Consider the following 25,616-nt stretch of genomic DNA (forward strand, 5'->3'; position numbering starts at 1 on the left):
GATCAGGTTTCAATTAGTCTGGTGATAAGGCCCCGTACTTTTGTGTATTTTGTAAGCTCCCATGGTGGTACTGTATAGTCCATGGGTTGCAAAGAGTCAGACACGCCTGAGGGACTTTCACTTTCACGGTGGTTCTAAAGCGTAATCAGGGTTGAGAACAGATGCCCAGAAATCTTTTTACATCTTTTCCTAATTGGCAGCATTTGACTCCTTCAGATCTGTGGTGTTAAGTCAGTCTCATGAAATGTTATCTAAGGGTACAGGACCCATGCAGGGGAATCTGAGTTTGGTTTGTTATACTTGTTTAGGAGAGTAGAAATTCAATTCTGATTTGATAAAGCTAAATATCCCTTCCTCAAATCTATGTCAATTTCTTGATTTCAGACACAGAGAAGGGAAAGGGTATGACAAACCCACACCAACAAACTTCACCAAACCTAGTCCTACCTCAGTGTCATGAAGATTAAACAAGGCAAACTTTTGAATGTGCTTTGTAAACATAACGAGCCACCCAAGTATTTATACTACCAGTAAAAATGTAAAATTCTGAAGTGATAGTGCAAAATCTTGTTTTGTCACACAACAGAGTACATATTAATTAAACAAGGTAGCGTACTGTAATGGAGACAGCACTGACCTGGGAATCCAGAGGCTTAGATTTAAGATTCAGTCATGTGAAGTCTTGGACAAGTCTGTCTGGGCTTAAACTTTTTCATCTCTCAAAAAAGCGAGTCAATTTCAGACCTCTAAGATTTCGATACCTGATGTTCAGATGAGACACATCCAAATCTCACACAGCCTCTGGAATGTTCGGGCTCTCTCTGTGGTACAACAGAATTAGACGAGCCATTAAGACATTTTTCTTTTAACACTTGCTGTTAAGGAGAATATCCTCAACTGGGCAGGTTAGGGAGTTTTACCCTCAGGAAAGATCAGTTACAACTGACATTTTTTCTCTTGTGCCCTCAAATTTCTAAGCCCATCTTTATCTTAGGAGACTAAGTCTTCTTATATACCAACCAGGTAAAGTGCTCTAAGCCTTTTCCATTTCAGCAAATTTTTTAAACAATGGCTGTTTTACAAAGTGTGTGTCTTTCCTACCCAGTTTTTTTTTTACCATAACTCACAACCAATCATGATACTCTTCCAAATTCCAGAATCCAGAAATATGTCAGTTGTTCTACAGTCAACCAAAATAATGGCACTGAATAAGTACTGTAGTATCAATGTGCTCTGTTAATACTATACTACTTTGCATTAAGATTGCTTGGTTCTGGACTAAATGCAAGAAATAACTGACTTTCCACTAGCAAAACGACCTCACCAATTTCATTTTAGAGTATGCATGTGTAAGTCTGTTAAGATTGTGGAAGGAGGAGGAAAGGATCTGGTCTAGTTCATCTTTCATCCTTTGCATCTGGCACAGAGAATATAAATGCTTATATACGCTTAATGTATTATTCATGGATTGAAAAAATTCAATGAATAGATGAGAAACGGCACAGCAAGTAATCAGGCAAAAACCAACAGTATAAGATTTTTAAGTAAATGCTTGTCAATTAAAAGACTTTTACTTTTCCAGAATACAGAGTTAGATTCCAACAAAACACTTTTAACAAAATAAGGCACAATGTTTTATAAGGCAAAATTCACACAGAGGGTTAATGTTAGATCACATTCTTTTGTGTGTCCTGGGTGAGGGGAAAGGAGGTATAGAATTGAATTAGCTTAAATATTCTGATTAAAGCATTTACCATTACAGGTAATATATAAATCTGATACAATAAACTGTAACTTGTTTTGAAAATAAAATATAATTACTGAGTCACATTGCTTAGTTACACTGTTACTACTGTTTTAAACATCTATATACCTATAGATATATTAATTCACAAGATTTCAAATACAGAAAATTAAGAACTCAGATGATAAGATGTAATTTAAAGTAAAAGTACATTTATTTTCAATATCCTTTGTTGATACTTTAAAATCTCAAACTTTATAAAAAGTTAAAATACTGGTTATATAAAATATTCTTCCCATTATATTTTTGTTTCTCAGGAATACAAAGTGGGCTCAGAAATGCAACAGATACCAATTACAGACACAAAAGTCTTTCCATGACTGTTGTAAAGTGATTGTTGAGGTTAATACTCCTTTTCAATAACATATCAATGCCAATCATTTAAGTTAGTGAAAGAATTCTCTTCAAACACTAGTTGCAGACAGAACTAATCAATTTAGTAATGTTTCTGTTGAACCAGCAATAGTGATGTCAATCTTATCCCCGGCTTCTTCCTGTAACTGGAATTGAAAATACAATAGTTTTACCCAGTTTATTCACAGCCAAAGGAAGAAAGTAACTTCTGGTAAATGCAGATAGTCTCTCCAACCATGGCTTTCTGGTATAATGGTATATAACCTTCATTATACTAACAAATTTAATATTAAGTAGATTGAATACTGTCTCTTACAATAAACTGAGACTGATAAACAAGTTCTAGTTAAAAGTCTAGTAGCACCCAAATCAATATTACCCTGTGAATGTTTGATAATGTGTCATATTTGTTGTTAGTCAACTGTTATTTTCTACATCAATTCTTAGCAAATATGAACCAAGAGACAGAAAAAGAACACAGATATCTACATGTAAAAATATTAAAACATACTCCTCCTTTAACCTGGTATAACAAAGAAAGCAAAAAATACACTAATAATATCTTTATATGATGCTATTAATATCTTCATATGATGCTATTAATATGCATTGGCTAGGAACTGGTAGCAGATGTATTTTCTTTATAAAGTAATATGAAAAGAGAATATACTTTTTCACTGATTTTATTTCAGGGACCCTAATCCTTCTGTGATAATATGCCTGATTAGGATTCCATCTCCAGAAGCCCTAAACTCATAGGCATTAGGCCTGGTTTTAGGGGAAGAAGCCCTTCAGGATCACAGTCATTCTCCTTTCACTCAAAAGCAAGCGGTCACAAGACTGTCACATACAACTTAATGACACAGTTCCCCAAACTTTGGCTCTAGAAAGGGAGATTTAAGGCACACACTTTCTAAGCACAACTGAAGGCACTGCTACCTTTAAAAAGACCATGACTATAATAAAATACAAAACTGGATGCTATTAAATTCATCAGATTAATGTTACACAGACTATAGTGCTTAATACAGAACAGTGAAGGTCAAGTACCTTTCTAAACAGTGGAAATAAGAACTATGGATCCCAGGTCATGTTGCCTAAAACCTACTCAGCAGTCTTTACTGTTGTTAAATACTCAACACAACTTCAAAAATACTTTGGACTAAATGGGGAGAAATATTTATACTGACATAATAAAATCTCTACTTTGGATGAGAAGACCATTTCTTCTCATTCAGGTAAAAATTAGGTATTTCTAAATAAATGCAGCTTTACTAATTTTATATACTACATATATACACTATGATAACAAGTTCTACCAACAAAGGGTCTTATTTAGAACAATTTTTTATATACATAGCTACTGCTAAGATGCTTTATAAGATCAAACTTTACTTGCACTAATTATTTGCCTAGTATCTTTTCTCTTTTATATAGTGAAAAGGTAAACATTAACCAAGTTACCACAAATTCCAGGTTAATGAGGCATTACTTTCTCCCTTTGGAAAGACCAAGGTTAGCTGTAAGAAAATCCTATTATTTGCTGGCCCTGCATTATGGGGGAATGTAGACAATCTCCTACTAACAGAAGCTGAAGAAATTTTGTGATAAAGTCTTCCAGATGGTAGTTAGTGGGCCACTTAATTTCAAAATTTAATCTTATTTTAAAAAAACTTTCTTGGCTGAAGGATCTCCCTAAGTGACTTCTCTTTCTCTGTCCTTTGTTGTTTTAAAAGATTTCTTTCACTTAACACTCCAGCAATCAGCCTTTCTTGTCTTCTGTTTAAAACTGGTATTTACAATGTATGGTAGACTTGGTCTGCAGTGTTTCCCCGCACTAGTGTGGACTGCTTTCAACTCTACATTTAACCCAAAAACTTCTCAAATTTGAGATACAGTTTATAATGCACGTCTTTACTTTTAAATTTGTTAACTTAAAGTTCCAAATACCAAGAATTTTAGAGTAGGAGACTCTTCCTAAATCAGCAAGCATTTAGAAGTAAAATACGAACAGTAACCCTCAGATCTACCTCTACTACACAAATACAGGGAATGCTGAGAACCAGGACTGGCTTGTCCTTTGGTCAGCCAATCCCTGGCACCATGGAAGCAAAACATTCTATTACCTAATCTTCCTATTTCCTAAAATCCTAGGACTATTTCACCAGCTCAGTTTGGTGACACTTGAGAGAACTGGATTCTAGGAATAAACATGACTGAGAATGTTCATTTCAATTCCAAACCTGCAATGAAGAATTCCATTCTAAACACATTAATGTTCATCCTACCCTCTTCCTTCCCCCGTTGTGAATGCTTTGGTTAAGTAGCTTTATCCACGTTAAGTTTTGGTCATTAAAATTGTCCAAGTGGAGCAATATCAAAAACTTACACAAAAACAAGTGACTCAGCACCTAGAGACACTATCAATTTAAATATGCAGTTAGCTATATGACTCTGGAACTGTATTTCACTCCTGGTTAATTTTTATAGCCATCGGTTACCAAAACAAGGAAGACAGAGAAAAGAAACAGGGAAAAGCTTAGAAATTATTAGCAGCTCTTATAAAAGATTAAGTCAAGATTAAAAAAAAGATAAAATTGACAGCTAAAATGTAGATTTCAGTAAAAGTAACCAAAGACAGCTGTATACTAATCAGAGATTTTCAAATATACATACTAATATAACATTCTGCTGTAAGACATTTTGCTATATACAATGTATACATCTATATTGTGCAACAAAGACTAGACACTGTTTCTGGTTGGACTGAGTTAAGTCTGTAAAAAATCAATCAGAATATCTTCTTTCCTGGAAGCTGGCAAGGTTAAGTACCATATCTACATTAGAAAATTATCCAAGCTGTTACTTAAATCAAACTGGTAATGAATTAGGAAGTAAACCTAAAGAATCTCAGCCAGAAAAATTTTGTTCCTATCAATTTTAGTCTTTTACTATGAATACGTTATTTACTTTCTATGAAAATATTTTATGAATCTTACCTAAATCACTTACTTACAGAACACTTTGGCCTTGCCACTTAGGCACTGCCTAAGTCATTTTTCAGTTTTGTATTAACAGTATGTCGTTTACGTGCATGTTAAGTCGCTTCAGTCCTATCCGACCTTTTGCGACCCTGTGGACCATAGCCCACCAGGCTCCTCTGTCCATGGGATTCTCCGGCAAGAATACTGAAGTGGGTTACCATGCTCTCCTCCAGGGATGGAACATGCGTCTCTTATGTCTCCTGCACTGGGAGGCGGGTTCTTTACCTCTAGCACCACCTGGGAAGCCCAGCTGTGTGGCTCAAATGGAAACGTAAACAAAGACTTTTTATTACTTTCATTTTATGATATAATCACCTATGTACTACTTTGCTAGGCAGTGGAAATATACTACATTACTCTATAAACATACATAATTTCTGCATCAAAAGGAAAAAGGAATCTTATTACAACAGAGTGAAGGGATTCACTCCATAGCAGCGTTTCACAACTGCAGTCATGAAACTTTCATGATGTTTCATGAATTAACATATAACAAACAAACTATCCTACGGTATATTCTCTTCTAAAATAAAAAAAATATATATATATGAGACAAAAACCTAACATATGTACATATCATTATTATACAAGAAAAGGTGTGCCCAGTCATGAATGCCAGAAGTCAGAAGGGAGATCATCTGATGTTCCAATGTGTTTCAGGACTGTGTCTTACTCTACAGGTAATATTCTCCAACAAACTATTATGTTATTACAAGTAAGTTATCTAATGATTGCTAATGTGTGCTGTGTATTTTATATTACAATGTCAACTTATAGTTGTACTATTAGTTTTTACTGTATACTGCTGCTAAGTCGCTTCAGTCATGTCCGACTCTGTGCAACCCCAGAGATGACTGCCCACTAGGCTCCTCTGTCCCTGGGATTCTCCAGGCAAGAACACTGGAGTGGGTTGCCATTTCCTTCTCCAATGCATGAAAGTGAAAAGTGAAAGTGAAGTTGCTCAGTCGTGTCCGACTCTTAGCGACCCCATGGACTGCAGCCTACCAGGCTCCTCCGTCCATGGGATTTTCCAGGCAAGAGTACTGGAGTGGGGTGCCATTGCCTTCTCCATTTACTGCATACTAGGTTAATAAAAATTTGGTCATTTCTACTGGCAATATGTGAAACCATTTCTCTGCTATATTTTAAGGCTGTATTAATACATTTAAAATATTTTATCAATATATTATTTTCAAAAAGTACTCCATGGTTAAACTTGTTTTAAAAACTGTTCTACTGTGTAAAAACAATGACTGCTGTGCCCAGTTTTGTTTCACTTGTTGTCATGTTTCTCTAGTTTTTCTTTAAAATTGGAGGAAGTTACAGTTCAGTACACACAGGCAAAGTCATATCTGACTCTTTGTGACCCCATGGACTGTAGCCCACTAGGCTCCTCTGTCCATGGAATTCTCTAGGCAAGAATACTGGAGTAGGTTGCCATTCCCTTCTCCAGGGAAATCTTCCCGATCTGGGGATCAAACCCAGGATCTTCTGCATTGCAAGCAGACTGTTTACTACCTGAGCCACCAAGAAAGCCCTTTCACACACAGGCAAAGGAGCCACAGTGGATTCCTAAAACCTTTAAAATTATTCTCCTGTTCCTTTAATGCAAGATATAAAGAAGTTTCCTATCTAATATCTCTTTTCTGTTGAAAGAAATCTGATAGATTTTTCTGTCAAAACCTATTATTCTTTCTTAAGTTCAAGCTGGTTGGCTCCCCATTAAGTATAAAAGTGATTTGTTTAGACAAAAATGAAGTTAAGGTGGCTATGAGCTCAGATGTCAGATATACATTTGTTTACCTAGCTTTGTTAAAGCATATTTTAAACCATTCTGCATAGTACGTCAGGTTATAGGCTGCTCTGGTATCACTTCTTGAATAAATTTCTAAATTCTTGTTATGATTAAGGCACTATTACAGTCACTGCTGGATTATACAAGGATAACAACAATCACATAGAACAAAGGAGCAGAACTGAAGAGTTTTACAACCCCACATAAGAGTTATATCCCTTCCTTTGCAATCAGTAGCTGAGAAAGGTTTAGGTCCTATGTAACCATCTGTGAGCTTATCTGAAAAACTGTAATCTAGACATATGAGCAATACAAGAAAGGAGGGTTAATCCTGTTATGGTATAGGTTCAACCTAAACTCAGGACAACACTGGTAAAAATTACAGCTGCGATAATTTCTACCTTCATGTCAACTGTCACAAGCCAAAGCACTGGTGGTTTATTATAGTACTGCTCTGCAGAATGTTCCATTCTGCTGTGTGATTCATGCAAAGCCTGCAAACTGCAAACAATCAGCTAAATTTGAAACTGCCATTCAGAGCGAACTATATTCCAAGAATCCAAACACGGAACTGGGCTTCTTCCTGCTGAATGGCGAGAAACACAAAATCTCCAACTATGTCATGGACATTTAAGATACAGTTTCTAGTGAACCTCAAAGTCCATCCTCTTTTCTAACCACCTCTGCTCAGTCTTTTAGTGCTTCAACCACCCTGCACCCTTTTCAGCCAAGAAGAACTTTCTGCATTCTGTGTGCAGCCACACTAGCTTCATCTTCTGAGTCGGATTCGCTCTGGGATGTGGAGCTGTGAGAGGCAGAACTGCAAGGGGAAGAGCATTCTGGCGAACACAGGTAGTGCATCAGAGGGAGGCGGTATTTCCCACAGAAGTCCACAAATTTAATTTGTCTAACGCAGCAATCAAAGTAGACTCCTGGGGAGAAGGAAGAATAAGTACAAAGTAATCATTACAAAGCAAAGCAAAGAGCCACGGTTTCTTTTTTAATCCTATATTCATCACTCTGAAAAAATATCTTAGTCTTCTTTTTTGAGAATCTTAAGCAGAGGTAGTGGCTGCTTCCATAGTTGTTAATAGAAATATTGGAAGGTCTTAGAGATATCCATCTGACTGCAAAGAAAAGGTCAGGAGATTTACTTTAAAGGGAGCTGGCATTAAAAGGACACTGTTGACTCAGCTTGTTGTCTCTGGTGACTTGGTGGACAGTGGCTGATGGAGATTATAGGATACCTGAAGTGCCCTTTCTCCATCCCCCAAGCCACTCCGTGGTACTACCCTACAGTCAAGGAACTTAAAAAAAGGAAAAAAAAAAACAAAAACACACACACACACACACAAAACTCCTTTGATAATGATCTTAAAGAATTAATTATTATACCCAAAATTTGCATAAAGGAGATGATTTTTGGTACCCCTGTCCTTATATAATGAGAAGGAAAAATTAAAAGTTAACCAAATGCCATCATATCTCCACAGGGTCTAACTATACAGCTTCAAAGTTGTTTCACTACTGATCTCACCTGACTTTCATGCTATTATATACTGTGACACAGACTGAAACTAGTAATTAGCTTTTCTGATGCCTAATTTAGTGCTCCTGATCTGTGGCCCTTCAGCTAAGTAAAAATACAGCTAGTGATGACAGGAAAGCAGAGGCTGCTGTGTCGTGGGCTTCCAGCTGCTCCTCCTCCTGCACGTCTCTAACTATGAAGGCTATCACAACAGCTGCAATATAATTGGAACACCTAGAACCCTGGGTCTCATCACCTCTCTGGAGAAGAATCTCAACCTTTACATTCTACCTAAGATTCCTCTGACACCAACTACTCTGTGTATATAACATATGGGACCAAAATAAAAAGATATGGTCCAAGCAAAGGATAACTTTTCTCCTATTTATTTTTCTTCTGTTATTTCTCCATTGACTTTCTGATTTTGTGATCCTGTAGTAAGTCAGTATAACTGATAGTTTAAAAAGGGAAATTCATAGTATGTTACTTTGAACAATATAGGAAAGTGGACCAATTCTGTAAACTGATCAATCAATATTAACAATAAGTCCCCATAATGTGCTAGCTTCTAAAACAGATAGAAGTAATAAAGCCTTTATAAAATTAAGCATTATAGAGTTGCTGTTGTTTAGTCACTAAGTTGCATTTGACTCTGTGACCCCATAGACTGTAGCCCACCAGGTTCCTCTGTCCATGGGATTTCCCAGGCAAGAACACTGGAGTGGGTTGCTATTTCCTTCTCTAGAGGTTCTTTTCCACCAAGGGACTGACCCTGCATCTCTTGCATCTCCAGCACTGGCAGGAGGATTCTTAATCACTGAACCACCAGGGAGCCCATTATAAAACAGTATAATACTATCTTGTCATTTGTAAGATCTCCAGACTATACAAAGACAAATTATCTCACAAAATGAAAAATTACTTTTGTTTCTGAAAGTGAAAGTGAAGTCACTCAGTCGTGCCCGACTCTTTGCAAATCTGAGGGGGAAAATGTCAATGGTTCATTTCAGATTATTATCTCAAACTTTAAGCTAATAATGTAAAAAGTATTTTTGTTCCTAAGATAAATAACATAGCAGTATACTAAAGAACTCATTAAGAAGATATTTAAGAGAGAGGAGAATTCTTGTAGAGGTCAATGTCTACAAAAGAAAGAAAGTGAAGTTGCTCAGTCATGTCCGACTCTTTGCAACCCCAGGGACTGTAGTCTACCAGGCTCCTCAGTCCATGGGATTTTCCAGGCAAGAGTACTGGAGTGGGGTGCCATTTCCTTCGCCAGGGGATCTTCCCGACCCAGGGATTGAACCCGGGTCTCCTGCATTGTAGGCATACGCTTTACTATCTGAGCCACCAGGGAGGGATAAATTCAAAGAGATTAGATATAGACTATTAAGCCTGAGGGCCTGGTGTGAGTGTTGTCTCTTGCCACTGTTAAAGTCAACTTGGAAAGGAGAACCAGAGAAAACCAAAAGCACTTCTAACTTGGCACAGCAATCTCTACTTCTAAGAATAAGTGCCCAGAAATGGCCCAAAGCAGTGTCATTTTTCTTTTTTTAAACTATTAGTATCCTTTTGACCTTTAATATTCTTTGAGAAACTTAAGTCACCTTCTTTCTTTTTAACCTTGTAAGTTTTCAAGGCATAATAGGACCTTGAGAGCCCAGGGAAACCTCAGCTCTCATCATATTTATGCAGCATTTTCCTGGCACCCACATTTATCCTACAATAATAAAAAGCTTCCTGTACCCCTATTAAGTTGGATTTAAAAAAAAAAAAAAAGTCTTTTATGAGGGAGACAAAATAAACTGACCTGCTATCATTTACAGATTCCACTCCAAACACCCTGGCGCTTCAGGCCCTTCATAACCTGGCCTCAATGTACGTTTTACTTGTCTCTCGTTACTCCTTTAACTGTACATTTCAGTCAAATTGTTACTCATCCGACATTTTTTTGCTTTTGTTCCCAATTTTACTCTCTCCAGCTGAAAAGTTTTCTATCCTCAATCAAACCATATCAAAATTCAACTCATGTTTCAAGAACTGTCTCATCTTTTCCAGATCTAATAAAGGTACTCTCTCCCTTCTATGATTTCCAATAGTATTTTGGATTCCTACTTTACTCTGAGTTACATTACATTATTCAATTCTCTCCAAATGCTCTAAACTCAAGAAATTTGAATCATGAATTTAAAAGAATATGGAATTCCAAGATAAATTCTGAAATTGGGACATGTTCATCCTATTCTCATACATTTTGAATTATACTTTACAAAGGTACCTGATACTCAGAATGCTGAGTCTTAAAAAATGTCCTTCAAATAAATATGAAAGGTAGCTAAACATTTTAGAGACTCTTCTAAAGCATTTAGAACTATTTATGTTTTGTGTTTCCCCTCTTATTACCAATTTAGCTTATCCAATGATAGTTCCATGACAGGATAAGACTTTTTTGCCTTGTGTATGAATTTGAAAGTACCATGAAAAGAAGAAATAAGAAAAGAAAGAAGAGAGGGAGGGAGGAAGGAAGGAACACAGAGAGGGTGAAATGTCTCACTATCTGGTAAAAGGGTGAAAAGATAAAGCAAACAAACAGAGAAAAACTACCTTTTTCTGAAAGAAGACAGCTAATTATAACAACATTTAGATCATTAATTTAAAAGTAACTAAATGAATGGGTAACAGGACACAATTAACTTACCTCCACACTTTGGGTTTGGACAATTGCTGGCTAAACTCAAGTATCTAAGAAGATTCCCAGGAAGATCATAGGGAGTGTAGGAAATATTTCGAATTTTAATGGTCCGTGCAGCTAACTCCAGGAGAGTTGGAGGATCATAGGTTAAATCTCTAACAAAACGAACAACCAGTGGGTTCCCTCGCAAACTCAGTTCTTCCAAATGAATAAGGTTGAGGATCTCTCGAGGCAGGTATGTCAGCAAGTTATTGTGAAGACTAAGGGAACGAAGTGAATGCAACCTAGAATGAAGGCAGTACAAAAATGAACAGCCATAAGTGAGGTCACTACTCAGAAAGTTAAGTGAAGAACTCAGTGTCCCCATAAGAATGAGCCATTAAGGTTAGTATCAATTCAACTAAAATTAAAAGATGCTGAAACTAAATTAGAACCCAAATTTGTGTATGTCATGGAATCTTAAAAAGCTCCAAATACTTAGAAAGTATTCTGTGTTAGCTGATATAAATACTAGATGTGAAGGCTTTTTTTTTTTTTTTTGGCATGCTTTATCATTCAGATACCTAAAAAAGCAAAGATTTCAAATGCAACAGGAATCAAGCTCCTTCACATTATCTCACTGAGTGTGAATGCTACATAGCAAATATGAGTCAACAAAATTCCATAAAACCTTGGGGAACCTATGCCAAAGTAATACCCTATTTTTGATTACAGAAGAGAGGCTCAACAACTATGGAAAACAGCATGGAAGTTCCTCAAAACATTAAAAACAGACCTGTAATATGATCCAGCAATCCCACTCCTAAACATACATTCAGACAAAACTACAATTCAAAAAGATACACGTAACGCTATTTTCACAGAAGCACTATTTACAACAGCCAATATGTGGAAACAATCTAAATGTCCATCCACAGGCGAATGGATAAAGAAGATGTACACACACACACACACACACACACACACACACTGGAATACTACTCAGCCATAAAAAGAATGGCATAATGCCTTCTGCAGTTACATGGATGGACCTAGATTATCATACTAAGTGAAGGAAGTCAGGAAGAGAAGGACAAATACCATATGATATCACTTACATGTGGAATCTAAAATGTAACACAAATGAACATATCTATGAGTCAGAAATAGACTCACAGACTAGAAACCACACTTCTGACTGCCAAGGAGAAGTGGAGTAGGGGAAAGAAGGATTGGGAGTTTAGGCTTAGAACATACAAACTGTTACATACAAGATAAACAATAATGTCCTACTGTATAGCACAATGAACTACATTCAATATCCTTTGATATACCACAACAGAATATGAAAAAGAATACATACATACGTATAACTGAATCACTCTGCTGTACAGCAGAACTTAACACAACACTGTGAATCAACTATACTTCAATAAAATTTTTAAAAATAATAAATTTTAAAAAGAGAAAAGAGGCTGAGTAATTTTGAGGAATATGTCAGAGCATTCAAAAGTAAAATTAAAAATAAGCAACCCAATTCACAGCATACCTCAGAGCTTTCTGTATCATTTACTTTGATAACACTTAATTCTTTTCCACATACAAACCATGTGGGTGAATGCTGGACAGTAATTCCTAGGCACAGATATGTGTGTACACATAACTCCCAAAAATACTCACTGTGAAAGCTGAGGAGGCACACTCTGGATTTTGTTGTCACATAAAACCAAGTAATTTAGAGAAGGCAGATTTCCTAATTCTGGTGGTATTTCTTTGATGAAGTTTCCTCCCAGATATAAACACTCTAAACTGCAAAAATAAATGAAAAAAAAAGTTGGACAAGTACCTCATTGTCTTTATTAAAATGAACACGTATCATTTATCCATTCAGCAAATGTTTTATTCAGGATTTGTCTATACAGTCTTTGAAGGAAGAATGCAATCTTCAGGGAGCTCCTATTGTAGGTAAACAAACAAGACACACCAACGTGAGACAGTATTATAATTAAATGCAAAATAAGGCATCAAATAAGCATAACATGATTAAAATATCAAAATGAGCAGACCAATCCATAAATGATATAAATAGAGAAACAATAAAAGGTTTAACAAGTAGAGAAATAATAAAAGGACATTAGTTTTGATTAGAAAGGCTCCCAAAAGTATTGTGACTTCAGCTGGATTATGAATTTAGCCCATTTAGGATAGCAGGAAAGGGGAACTTCAGGTTGGAAAGAGGGTTTTTACGGGATAACAAGTACACCTTTTGACACATAAAAGAATTCATGTTGAGGAACCCAGAGTACAGCTGGAGAAAGGCCAGATTACAGGAGCCCTGTATTATATGCTGGTGGGTTTGGATTCGATACATCATCATTCCACTGAAGAATGGAAAGACACACTTAAGTTTATATTTCTTCTTTGCTCTTATGATAGTAACTGTAAACTTCAGAGGCTAACTAAACAAATTATGCAAAACTGAACCACTATTATGAAATTAAAGTTCCAGTTAATCATCTAATAATGCTAACAATATTTTAGACACAGCATATATTGCACCAAAATGTACTGCTACTCCTTGTGGTGATGACTGGTAGACAGGCTCTCTCCAAAACTTTCTGGAGCAGGGGGAGCAGAGGTAGCAGAATCAGTTCTTACTATATACCTAAAATGTATACATACAGAGCTTTTCCATTACTATTTTGTCTTCCTGCTATATCTGCTAACTCAGTAGACACTATCATTCTTTTAAGACAACTTTAAATGCAGGGAAAAATAAGTCTACTCAACTGTTACCCAAATTTCCAGGTTAAGAATTAACTTGGATACTTTTAAAGCTTTAAAAGCCAGACCCCATTCAGATCCACTAAATCAGAGTTCCAGGGGAAGGACCTGAGCAGTGGCAGATTTTAGGGTATAAGCTATAATGTTAAAAGAAAAAAACAAATTACCCTGCAGAGTTATAGTGAATTACAATCTAAATTAGCATTTAAGAGCACTCATTACCCTACAGCCCCGCCAATACTTACTATCATCACCTGCTTTATCCCTCTTTTTTTCCTATTTAATATTTTTTTTTAATTACTTAGCCGGTGTGAAAAATGATACCATTCTGTACTTGCAATCTTCTCTCATTATTAGTGAAGTTTAGCATCTTTTTGTGTTTGGAGCCATTTGTACATTTTTAGAAAACAGCCTCTTCCTATCCTTTACCTGTTTTTCTCATGGGTTATACGGCTTTCTCTTATTAATTTGTTGGGAGTTTTGTTGTTGTTAAACATATGTTCTGCATAACCTTGTGCTTCTGTGGCCTAGAGCATTTGTTCACATTTTATATGTGTAAAAAGAATGTGGAGCTATTAGGATTGAGCTTGTTAATTGTGCAATTCAAATTTTTTATAGTCTCTCATGATTTCACCTTCTTACTCCGATGGTTAACTTTCTATTAGAACCATGGTCTTTCTACTTCCCTTTAGTGTGAGCATCTTACAGGTGTGCTAAGTTCCTTCAGTCATGTCTGACTCTCTGTGATCCTATGGACTGTAGCCTGCCAGGCTCCTCTACCCATAGGATTCTCCAGGCAAGAATACTGGAGTGGTTTGCCATATCCTCCTCCAGGGGCTCCTCCCGACCCAGGGATCGAACCTGAGTCTCCTCTGCACTGCAGGCAGATTCTTTATCTCTGAGCCACACAAGAAACTTCCCTTCAGAGTTTTGTCAATTTTTGCTCTCTTTCTCCTCAAAATATGGAAGCTATACTGAAGATCCATTCAGGTTCATGACTATTGTAACTTCTTGTTGCATTATTCCTTAACTCACATGAAGCATTTCTCATTCTTCCTTCTAATCCATTTTGCCTTAAAATCTACTTCCTCTGATTATCAATACTGCCTACCAGTTTTATTTTTGTTAGTATTTATATCATTTAATGGATGTGAGAGTTGGACTGTGAAGAAGGCTGAGCACCGAAGAACTGATGCTTTTGAACTGTGGTATTGGAGAAGACTCTTGAGAGTCCCTTGGACTGCAAGGAGAAACAACCAGGCCATTCTGAAGGAGATCAGCCCTGGGATTTCTTTGGAAGGAATGATGCTAAAGCTGAAACTCCAGTACTTTGGCCACCTCATGTGAAGAGCTGACTCATTGGAAAAGACTCTGATGCTGGGAGGGATTGGGGGCAAGAGGAGAAGGGGACGACAGAGCATGAGATGGCTGGATGGCATCACTGACTCGACGGACGTGAGTCTGAGTGAACTCCGGGAGTTGGTGATGGACAGGGAGGCCTGGCGTGCTGCGGTTCAATGGGGTCGCAAAGAGTCGGACATGACTGAGCGACTGAACTGAACTGATATCATTTAATTGTAGCTCCTCCATTTACCAGTATAAGAATTTGTCCCCATTACTTAATCTCATTATCTCTCAGTTTCCTCTTTAAAATGGAATAACATTACTATATAATAGAATCAACAAATATGAACTAGGCACTGACCATGTGCCAGGTACTGTTCTGGGTATACAGTGTAAATAAGACCAAGTTCTTGACCTTAAGAAGAAGTAAATCAATAAATGTATACATATTATGCCAGACAGTTTTAAGTGCTATGAAGAAAAATGGAGGTAATCAGACAGTGATGGAAGTGATACTGTAGATGCTATTGTTATTGTTTATAGTCGCTAAGTCGTGTCCAACTCTGCAATCCCAAGGACTGCAGCACACCAGGCTCCACTGTCCAAACTCATGTCCTTTGAGTTGATGATGCTATCTAACCATTTTATCCTCTGTTGCCCCTTTCTCCTGTCCTCAATCTTTCCAAGCATTAGGGTCTTTTCCAGTGAGTCAGCTCTTAGCATCAGGTGGCCAAAGTATTGGAGCTTCAGCTTCAGCATCAGTCCTTCCAATGAATAATCAAGGTTGAATTCATTTAGGATTGACTGGTTGGATCTCCTTGCAGTCCAAGGGACTCTCAAGAGTCTTCTCCAGCGTCACAATTCAAAAGCATCAATTCTTTGGGACTCAGCCTTCTTTATGGTCCAATTCTCACATGTGTACATGACTACTGGAAAAAAATCATAGCTTTGACTATATGCACCTTTGTCAGCAAAGTGATGTCTTTGTTTTTAATATAGTCTCTAGCTTTGTCATAGCTTTCCATCCAAGGAAGAAGAGTCTTTTTAATTTCATGATTGCAGTCACGATCTGCAGTGATTTGGGAACCCAAGAAAATAAAATCTGTCACTGCTTGCACTTTTCTCCCTTCTATTTGCCATGAAGTGATAGGACTGGGTGCAATTGATCCTATTTTTTTTTCTTTAATGTTGAGTTTCAAGCCAGCTTTTTCACTTTCCTCTTTCGTCCTCATCAAGAGGCTCTTCAGTTCCTCTTCACTTTCTGCCATTAGAATGGTTGCATATCTAAGGTTGTTGATATTTCTCTTGGCAATCCTGATTCCAGCTTGTACCCTGCATATTAGTTAAATAAACAGGGTGACAATATACAGCCTTATTGCATTCCTTCCAAATTTTGAACCAGTCTGTTGTTCCATATCCATTTCTAACTGTTGCTTCCTGACCCACGTACAGGTTTCTCAGGAGAAAGGTTAGGTGTCTGGTACTCCCATCTTCTTAAGAATTTTTCATAGTTTATTGTGATCCACACAGGCTTTAGCATAGTCAACAAAGCAGAAGTAGATGCTTTTGTGAAATTCCCTTGCTCTTTCCATGGTCCAACAATTGTTGGCAATTTTATCTCTGGTTCCTCTGCCTCTTTGAAACACAGCTTATACACGTGAAAGTTCTCAATTCACATACTGCTGAAGCCTAGCTTGAAGGACATTAAGCATAATATTGTGTAATGAGCACAACTGTATGGTAGCTTGAACATTCTTCAGCATTGCCCTTCTTTGGGACTGGAATAAAAACAAACCTTTTCCAATCCTGTGGCCATTGCTGGGCCTTTCAAATTTGCTGACATATTGAGTGCAGCACTTTCATAGCATCATCAGCATCATCTTTTAGGATTTGAAATAGCTCAGTTGGAATACCATCACCTCCACTGGCTTTGTTCACAGTGATGCTTCCTGAGGCCTGCTTGACTTCACACTCTAGGATGCCTGGCTGTAGGTGAGTGACCACACCATCATGGTTATCCAGGTCATTAGGACCTTTTTTGTTCTTCTGTGTATTTTTGCCACATCTTCTTAATCTCTTCTGCTTCTGTTAGGTCCTTACCGTTTCTGTCCTTTATCATGCCTATCCTTGCGTGAAAAGTTCCCCTGATATCTCCAATTTTCTCAAACAGATCTCTAGTCTTTCCCATTCTATTGATTTCCTCTATTTCTTTACATTGTTCATATAAGAAGGCGTTCTTATCTCTCCTTGCTATTCTCTCCAGAACTCTGCACTCAGTAGAGTACACTGGGTGGCCAAAAAAGGTTTACCTTGGGAGGTGACACTTGAATGGAGATCTGATTGAAATGACTGAGGGAGTACAAATCTCTGAGGTGGAAAAAAGCTTGGGTGCTGTGAAAGAGCAACACAGCCAGTGTGGGTACATCAGGGTAACAGAGGGGGGTTAGTGGAGACTGGGGAAGTCAGAAAGGTAGCCTGGGAAAGCCAGATTACAGAGGATCTTCAGGCCTTAGCAAGGATTTATCCTAGGTAGAAGGGGTGTGCAGAGAAGGCGATGGCACCCCACTCTGGTACTCTTGCCTGGAAAATCCCATGGACGAGGAACCTGGTAGGCTGAAGTCCACAGGGTCGCTAAGAGTTGGATACGACTGAGAGACTTCACTTTCACTTTTCACTTTCATGCATTGGAGAAGGAAATGGCAACCCACTCCAGTGTTCTTGCCTGGAGAATCCCAGGGACAGGGGAGCCTGGTGGGCTGTCGTCTCTGGGGTCGCACAGAGTCGGGCACAACTGAAGCGACTTAGCAGTAGCAGCAGCAACAGGGAGATGGAATTAAAGTAAGACAGACTGGTTCATAAAGATGCAGAAAACAGAAAATAAGAAAAACACAGAAACATAAGAATCATACACTTCTGGATTGAGAAAGTTGTTTTCCTGAGGTAGCATGTCCATACTATATCATTTTCAAATACTCACCACAGGCTTTTGAAGTACGTTATATGTTCAAAGGCAAAAACACAAATGGAGGAATCATTTTTTGGTATTTGCCCCAGACTATATGCAGATCAGGAAGCAACAGTTAGAACTGGACATGGAACAACAGACTGGTTCCAAATAGGAAAAGGAGTACGTTAAAGCTGTATATTGTCACCCTGCTTATTTAACTTCTATGCAGAGTACATCATGAGAAATGCTGGACTGGAAGAAGCACAAGCTGGAATCAAGAGTGCCAGAAGAAATATCAGTAACCTCAGATATGCAGATGACACCACCCTTATGGCAGAAAGTGAAGAGGAACTAAAAAGCCTCTTGATGAAAGTGAAAGAGGAGAGTGAAAAACTTGGCTTAAAGCTCAACATTCAGAAAACGAAAATCACGGCATCTGGTCCCATCACTTCATGGGAAATAGATGGGGAAACAGTGGAAACAATGGCTGACTTTATTTTCTGGGGCTCCAAAATCACTGCCGATGGTGACTGCAGCCATGAAATTAAAAGATGCTTACTCCTTGGAAGGGGAGTTATGACCAACCTAGATAGCATATTCAAAAGCAGAGACATTACTTTGCCAACAAAGGTTCATCTAGTCAAGGCTATGGTTTTTCCAGTGGTTATGTATGGATGTGAGAGTTGGACTGTGAAGAAAGCTGAGCGCCGAAGAATTGATGCTTTTGAACTGTGGTGTTAGAGAAGACTCTTGAGAGTCCCTTGGACTGCAAGGAGATCCAACCAGGCCATTCTGAAGGAGATCGGCCCTGGGTTTTCTTTGGAAGGAATGATGCTGAAGCTGAAACTCCAGTACTTTGGCCACCTCATGTGAAGAGTTGACTCACTGGAAAAGACTCTGATGCTGGGAGGGATTGGGGGCAGGAGGAAAAGAGGACGACAGAGGAGAAGATGGCTGGATGGCATCACCGACTCAATGGACGTGAGTCTGAGTGAACTCCGGGAGTTGGTGATGGACAGGGAGGCCTGGCGTGCTGCGGTTCAATGGGGTCGCAAAGAGTCGGATATGACTGAGTGAGTGAACTGAACTGAAGGCATTGAAAGAAAGAAGTCAGAAGGAAGAATTGAGAGCCAGAAAAAACTCAGTATGTGACTCTAAATAGGGTAAAGAGTTTTGATTTAAATTTTACTGCATTCTATTTATCATCTGGTTGAGTCATCTCTTTTGTAAGATATCAACCTATTGCATGGTAGCTTCAAAACATTCCAGGACATTAATATTTAGTTTTTATTTCTATCACAATTCTCATATTTTTAATTTCTAAAGCCACCTGGAAAAGGTCAGTTTTCATTCCAATCCCTAAGAAAGGCAATGCCAAAGAATGCTCAAACTACTGCACAATTGCATTCATCTCACACGCTAGTAAAGTAATGCTCAAAATTCTCCAAGCCAGGCTTCAGCAATATGTGAACCATGAACTTCCAGATGTTCAAGCTGGCTTTAGAAAAAGCAGAGGAACCAGAGATCAAATTGCCAACATCTGCTGGATCATAGAAAAAGCAAGAATTCCAGAAAAACATCTATTTCTGCCTTATTGACTATGCCAAAGCCTTTTGATTGTGTGGATCACAATAAACTGTGGAAAATTATGAAAGAGAAAGCAATATCAGACCACCTGACCTGCTTCTTGAGAAATCTGTATGCAGGTGAGGAAGCAACAGTTAGAACTGGACATGGAACAAAGGACTGGTTCCAAATAGGAAAAGGAGTACATCAAGGGTGTATACTGTCACCCTGCTTATTTAACTTATATGCAGAGTACATCATGAGAAATGCTGGACTGGATGAAGCACAAGCTGGAATCCAGATTGCTGGGAGAAATATCAATAACCTTAGATATGCAGATAACACCACCCTTATGGCCAAAAGAGAAGAACTAAAGAGACTCTTGATGAAAATGAAAGAGGAGAGTCAAAAAGCTGGCTTAAAGCTCAACATTCAGAAAACTAAGATCATGGCATCTGGTCCCATCACTTCATGGGAAATAGATGGGGAAACAGTGGAAATAGTGTCAGACTTTTTTTGGGCTCCAAAATCACTGCAGATGGTGACTGCAGCCATGAAATTAAAAGACGCTTACTCCTTGGAAGGAAAGTTATGACCAACTTAGATAGCATATTCAAAAGCAGAGACATCACTTTGCTAACAAAGGTCCATCTAGTCAAGGCTATGGTTTTTCCAGTGGTCATGTATGGATGTGAGAGTTGGACTGTGAAGAAAGCTGAGGGCCAAAGAATTGATGCTTTTGAGCTGTGGTATTGGAGAAGACTCTTGAGAGTCCCTTGGACTGCAAGGAGATCCAACCATTCTAAAGAAAATCAGTCCTGAATATTCACTGGAAGGACGGATGCTGAAGCTCCAATATTTTGTCCACCTGATGCGAAGAACTGACTCATTTGAAAAGACCCTGATGCTGTGAAAGATTGAAGGCAGAAGGAGAAGGGGACGACAGAGGATGAGACAGTTGGATGGCATCACTGACTCAACTGACATGAATTTGAGTAAACTCTGGGAATTGGTGATGGACAGGGAGGCCTGGGGTGCTGCAGTCCAGGGTTCACAAAGAGTCAGACATGACTGAGCAACCGAACTGACTGACTGACTGATTGAAAACCACATCAGGCAGATAGTGAAACAGGTCATGGTCAAAACAACAATTAACCTACTTAAGAACAAAACCAAGTTTGTCCATATATTAGCTGAACAGTTATACCTACTTGTTGAATAAGAACTTCATATTTTGATGGAAAGAATCTACATCTACAACCTCATGATTCACACTGAGCCTAATTTACTCCAGGGGAATGAATTTAATCATAAAAACAGGATTTTCACCTTCTACTTATTTGTTACTCTTCAAAGTCATCGTTTAGAAACCACTTTTTAAAAACTGTATCACTAGGATCAATTGAGTATAGGAAACACACATCAAGATAACCTGCTAAATCTGGAGGGTCAAATCCAACAATTAAGCCAGGACTATTTACTTGTTATTCCTTCCTGGAAGGATGGAAGGTGGGGAAAAAGGGAACCTTTACATGGATTATACACTCTGCATTATTTTTTACATTGTTAAAGAGGGAAGATATATTCCAAGTATCCAGAAACACCTCATTTGGTTTTAAAAGCAACTTAGCCCAATACACAAAATACATCAAGGTTACCAATGAGATCGAGGGAGCCCATGTATATTCTAAGAGAAAATGGTGTTCTTGGGCAGGTACGTCAGTTAGGGTTTGAGTAACCGAACCTCTGCCTCTCCTTTTTTGAAGCTTTAATATATTATTTCAGTAGTAAGTAATAAGCAGCCTACGAGGATTGAATCATATGAATCTCACTGTCACTATTTGGCCTCAAGCAAATCACTGATACTAAGTCTCAGTTTCTTCATCTGTAAAGAGAAGAGGGTGAATCAGGCCAATTGCCTAGGCTGTCTCTTCTTCTAAGAGTATATACAGCATTTCTACATGACCCTTTCAGCCTACATTCAACTAGTGTCTCTATTTGTGAGATTTTAATTGTGAGACTTAAAAAGCATATTCAGAGGACCTACCACAAGGTCTGCTGCATTGAAAGTATTAAAAAAATGGGACTTTTGCCTATCTTTTCCCCCATGTGATGGAAATAATATTTATCCTGAGTTTTCCTTAGTATGTTTAAAAAAATTCAAATGAGAATGTTGCAACTACATAACATCAAAATTAGAAAGAACAAGGTCTGACAATTTTACATTTAAATTCCTCTCCAACTCTTCTATTTCTAGCATTACCCTAGTATAAGCTACCATCATCTCTCATTCTACTAGAAGAGACTCCCTCCAACCAGCCCTCAAAGACTCTTCTTGGCTCTCTATTTGTTCCCCACTCTATTCCTGCACAGCAACAAGACAGCCCTGCTTTTATAAAACTCAGGTGTACTTCAAATAAAATCCAAGCTTTACCATGGCCTTCAAGTTATGACATGGCCTAGGATCTGGTCCAAATTTATATTTGCCACCTTTCCTGTTGCTTACTTTCTCACTATGCTCTAGTACAATGTCCTCCTTTCAATGTTTCGGCCTTCAGTCCTTCTTGCCTCTGGGTTTTCATGTGCACTGTTCCTACAACCTGGACTGATCCCATCCCATTCTCTCCTGGTGAACTCCTGGTTCATTTCAGTTCAGTGGCTCAGTCGTGTCCGACTCTTTGCGACCCCATGAATCGAAGCACGCCAGGCCTCCCTGTCCACCACCAACTCCTGGAGTTCACTCAGACTCACGTCCATCGAGTCGGTGATGTCATCCAGCCATCTCATCCTCTGTTGTCCCCACCTCCTCCTGCCCCCAATCCCTCCCAGGATCAGAGTCTTTCCAATGAGTCAACTCTTCGCATGAGGTGGCCAAAGTACTGGAGTTTCAGCTTTAGCATCAGTCCTTCCAAAGAACGCCCAGGACTGATCTTTAGGGTGGACTGGTTGGATCTCCTTGCAGTCCAAGGGACTCTCAAGAGTCTTCTCCAACACCACAAGTCAAAAGCATCAATTCTTCGGCCCTCAGCCTTCTTCACAGTCCAACTCTCACATCCATACCTGACTACTGGAAAAACCATAGCCTTGACTAGACGGACCTTTGTTGGCAAAGTAATGTCTCTGCTTTTGAATATGCTATCTAGGTTCGTCATAATTTTCCTTCCAAGGAGTAAGCGTCTTTTAATTTCATGGCTGCAGTCACCATCTGCAGTGTAACTCTACCTTTAAAAGCTCATCTCAAAGTTACTTGCTCAAACCAAACTAAGTTACTTCATTTCAACTCACTCCTACTTCTTCACAAAACTTGTAACAATTGTCATTAGATAATGCAGTTAACAGCTGTTTAACCTCTCCTCTGTTACAATGCTCCAGGAGGGCAGGATCCCTTTCATCACTGTATCCCCAGAACCTAGGACATTGCCTGACACAGGGTAGGCACCTCATAAAAATCTGCTGGTGAGTAAACAAAGGGACATCTTGTCCAAACGCTTTCCTTTGCAGATTAGGAAACTATAGTCAGGATATGTTAAATGACTTGCCTAAACTTGGGACACCAGGAGTTCTTATTCTCACGTCAGTGTTTTTTCACTACACTGAACTCTTAAGTCCCTTTGACTCTGAGCTCTAATATCTAGTTATCTCAGAAAACTCAACAAAAGATGCAAAAATACTTTACAGACGGTAGTTACTTTTCTTTCACTTTGGACAAAACACTTACTCTTGCTTCATTTCTCACTTTATTTAAGGGACTTTTGTTACTTCTCTGCTTCCTTCTTCCATTTAATTCAACATATATTTACTGAATAATCCAGTCAATGAGGCAGATCTGTAAACACGGAGTTATAATCAGTAAGGTTAAGTGCAATGGCAGGGTGCATGACGTACAAAAGAAGTACAGTTCAGACAATAACTCATTGTTGTCCAGGAAGCAGTAAAGGAAGGAAACAAGTGGCCTTCAAAACAAGTTTTGAAGGATGAACAGGAGTTTGCCAAAGTGCAAGCAACATTCCAGACAAAGGGAACAGCAGTTCAGAGGCACTGTACCCATTCAACACATATTTAGTCAGTGCCTACAAAGTAAAGCGCACAGATTAGTGAACTCCACAAATATTGGAATACCACAAAACCACAAATTGCTGGTATCGCTACAGAGAGGACGGATGGAGCAGGAAATGTAGTGACAAGCAAGGATCAGCTCCGAGTACCTGGTATGTCATGCTAAAAAACACAAACATTGGTTTATAGGCATGGAAAACCACCCAAGACTTCGGAGTAAAGAAGTAATAACCGCGGATTTACATTTGTTAGAGTGTGTGCTCGGTTCGATCACTCCCCCAGACCCCAGAAAGACGAAAGAAAAACTGTCTTGAAAATCTGCACAGGACAAACACAACAAATCAAACGCTGCGTTCACATCCATGACCTTCTTAGATCTTCACTCCACCTCCACGAGTTGGCAGGGCAGTACTCGCAGTTAAAGAGTTCAAAAAGAGCCTGGACTAAGATGAGTACGTGACCCCACGGCGCCAAGACCAGGTGGGGGACTCTGGAGCTCCCGGACCCCGTCCCGGGCCTCCCTACTCTCAGGAAGGCACCCGCTCACCTCCTCAAGTTCTCGATCTCGGCCGGGATGCTCTGAAGCTGGTTGCCGCCGAGGCTGAGGGTCTGCAGCGCGCGCAGCTCCAGCAGCGAGGTGGGCACCTCCTGGAAGCAGTTCCCGCTGAGGTTAAGCACCTGGAGGCTGCGGCAGAGCGGCGACTGAGCCAGGCCCTTGGGGAAGGCGCCCGGCCCGCCAAGCCTGTTGTTCTTGGCCAGCAGCGTGCGCAGGCCGCGCAGCGCCAGCAGCTCCGGCCCCAGCGCGGTCAACGCGTTGCCGCTCACGTCCAACAGCTGGAGGTGCGGGAAGCCGCTGCCCAGTGCCCGCGGCAGCGACACCAGACGGTTGTGCGGTAGCAGCAGCCGCAGCAGCGCCTCCCGCGCCCCGCGCCGCTCCTCGCCCCGCGCCTCCAGCTCCGACTCCAGCGTCTCGAGAGACACACTGAGGCGAGACAAGTTCAGTTCGGCCTCCCCGGCTGTGGCCACAGCCCCTCCAACCTCCTCCATCCCGGCCGCCGCAGAGGGCCGCGCTCGACCCACAAGCCGGGAGCTCCGCGGCGCCCCGGAACCTGAACCTCGGGCTGCGTCGGAAGTGGCGCGGACGGGCGCTAACCCCGCGCGCCCCCGCCGAGTCACGCGACGCGAGGCGGCGGGGTGCGCGCGCCGCTCGGGGGCCAGGCTCCGCCTCACGCGACACGCGGCGCGCGGTGCTGTCGGGGCGCGCCGGACAGGGGTGGAGACCCGGCCTCCTCGGCGCTACCTAGTTACCCTAGGAATCCGGCAGTGTGTAGGCAGCCACGCTTTATAGTCTTTGGCGTCGGCTGACCTGCCCCCGGGGTCGAGGACAGTTTAGTTGTTTCGCTTTGAGGGTTCGCGCGTCACGGTGCACCGCCTTCTCGGTTCCTACCCAGTTTAGGAGTGGGGCCCCTGGTCTGCGGGATTCAGCGAACGCGCAGGAATGTAGTCGTGATTCAGCTCCGTGACTGCAAGGCCCAGGAATTTCAAGTCCTGGGATTAACCAAGACGATTTTGAAGGGCGGAGGCAGCTGGACTAGAAAGTCAGAACTCTTTAGGTTCTTACCTGGGGTTCAGCTCTTAAATAGACTTATTTCCTCGGACAAGGGATTTAATTTCAGTTTCTCCACCCATAAAATATGGATAATCCTTGCCCTCCTTGTCTTAC

General features: G+C 39.9%; 1 protein-coding gene across 1 annotated transcript; it reads right to left on the bottom strand.

The window, feature by feature from the left end:
* Positions 1-1,525: 1,525 nt before the first annotated feature.
* Positions 1,526-25,079, bottom strand: LRRC58 (leucine rich repeat containing 58). Its single transcript, XM_061400003.1, has 4 exons — positions 24,441-25,079; positions 12,877-13,005; positions 11,224-11,501; positions 1,526-7,929 (listed from the first exon to the last, which is right to left on the bottom strand). The coding sequence occupies exons 1-4, from the start codon at positions 24,938-24,940 to the stop codon at positions 7,721-7,723; spliced, it is 1,116 nt and encodes a 371-aa protein (XP_061255987.1). The 5' UTR covers positions 24,941-25,079; the 3' UTR covers positions 1,526-7,720.
* Positions 25,080-25,616: the final 537 nt, after the last annotated feature.

This window comes from Bos javanicus, chromosome 1 (genome assembly GCF_032452875.1).
Source record: "Bos javanicus breed banteng chromosome 1, ARS-OSU_banteng_1.0, whole genome shotgun sequence".
Lineage (NCBI taxonomy): Eukaryota > Metazoa > Chordata > Mammalia > Artiodactyla > Bovidae > Bos > Bos javanicus.

Excerpts from the sequence above, each read along its gene's own strand:
- LRRC58 (XM_061400003.1), bottom strand. The coding sequence starts at position 24,940 with ATGGAGGAGGTTGGAGGGGCTGTGGCCACAGCCGGGGAGGCCGAACTG. Across the intron at positions 13,006-24,440 it reads GAGATCGAGAACTTGAGGAG|TTTAGAGTGTTTATATCTGG; the intron begins GTGAGCGGGTGC and ends TTATTTTTGCAG. Across the intron at positions 7,930-11,223 it reads TCCAAACCCAAAGTGTGGAG|GAGTCTACTTTGATTGCTGC; the intron begins GTAAGTTAATTG and ends CCTTCTCCCCAG.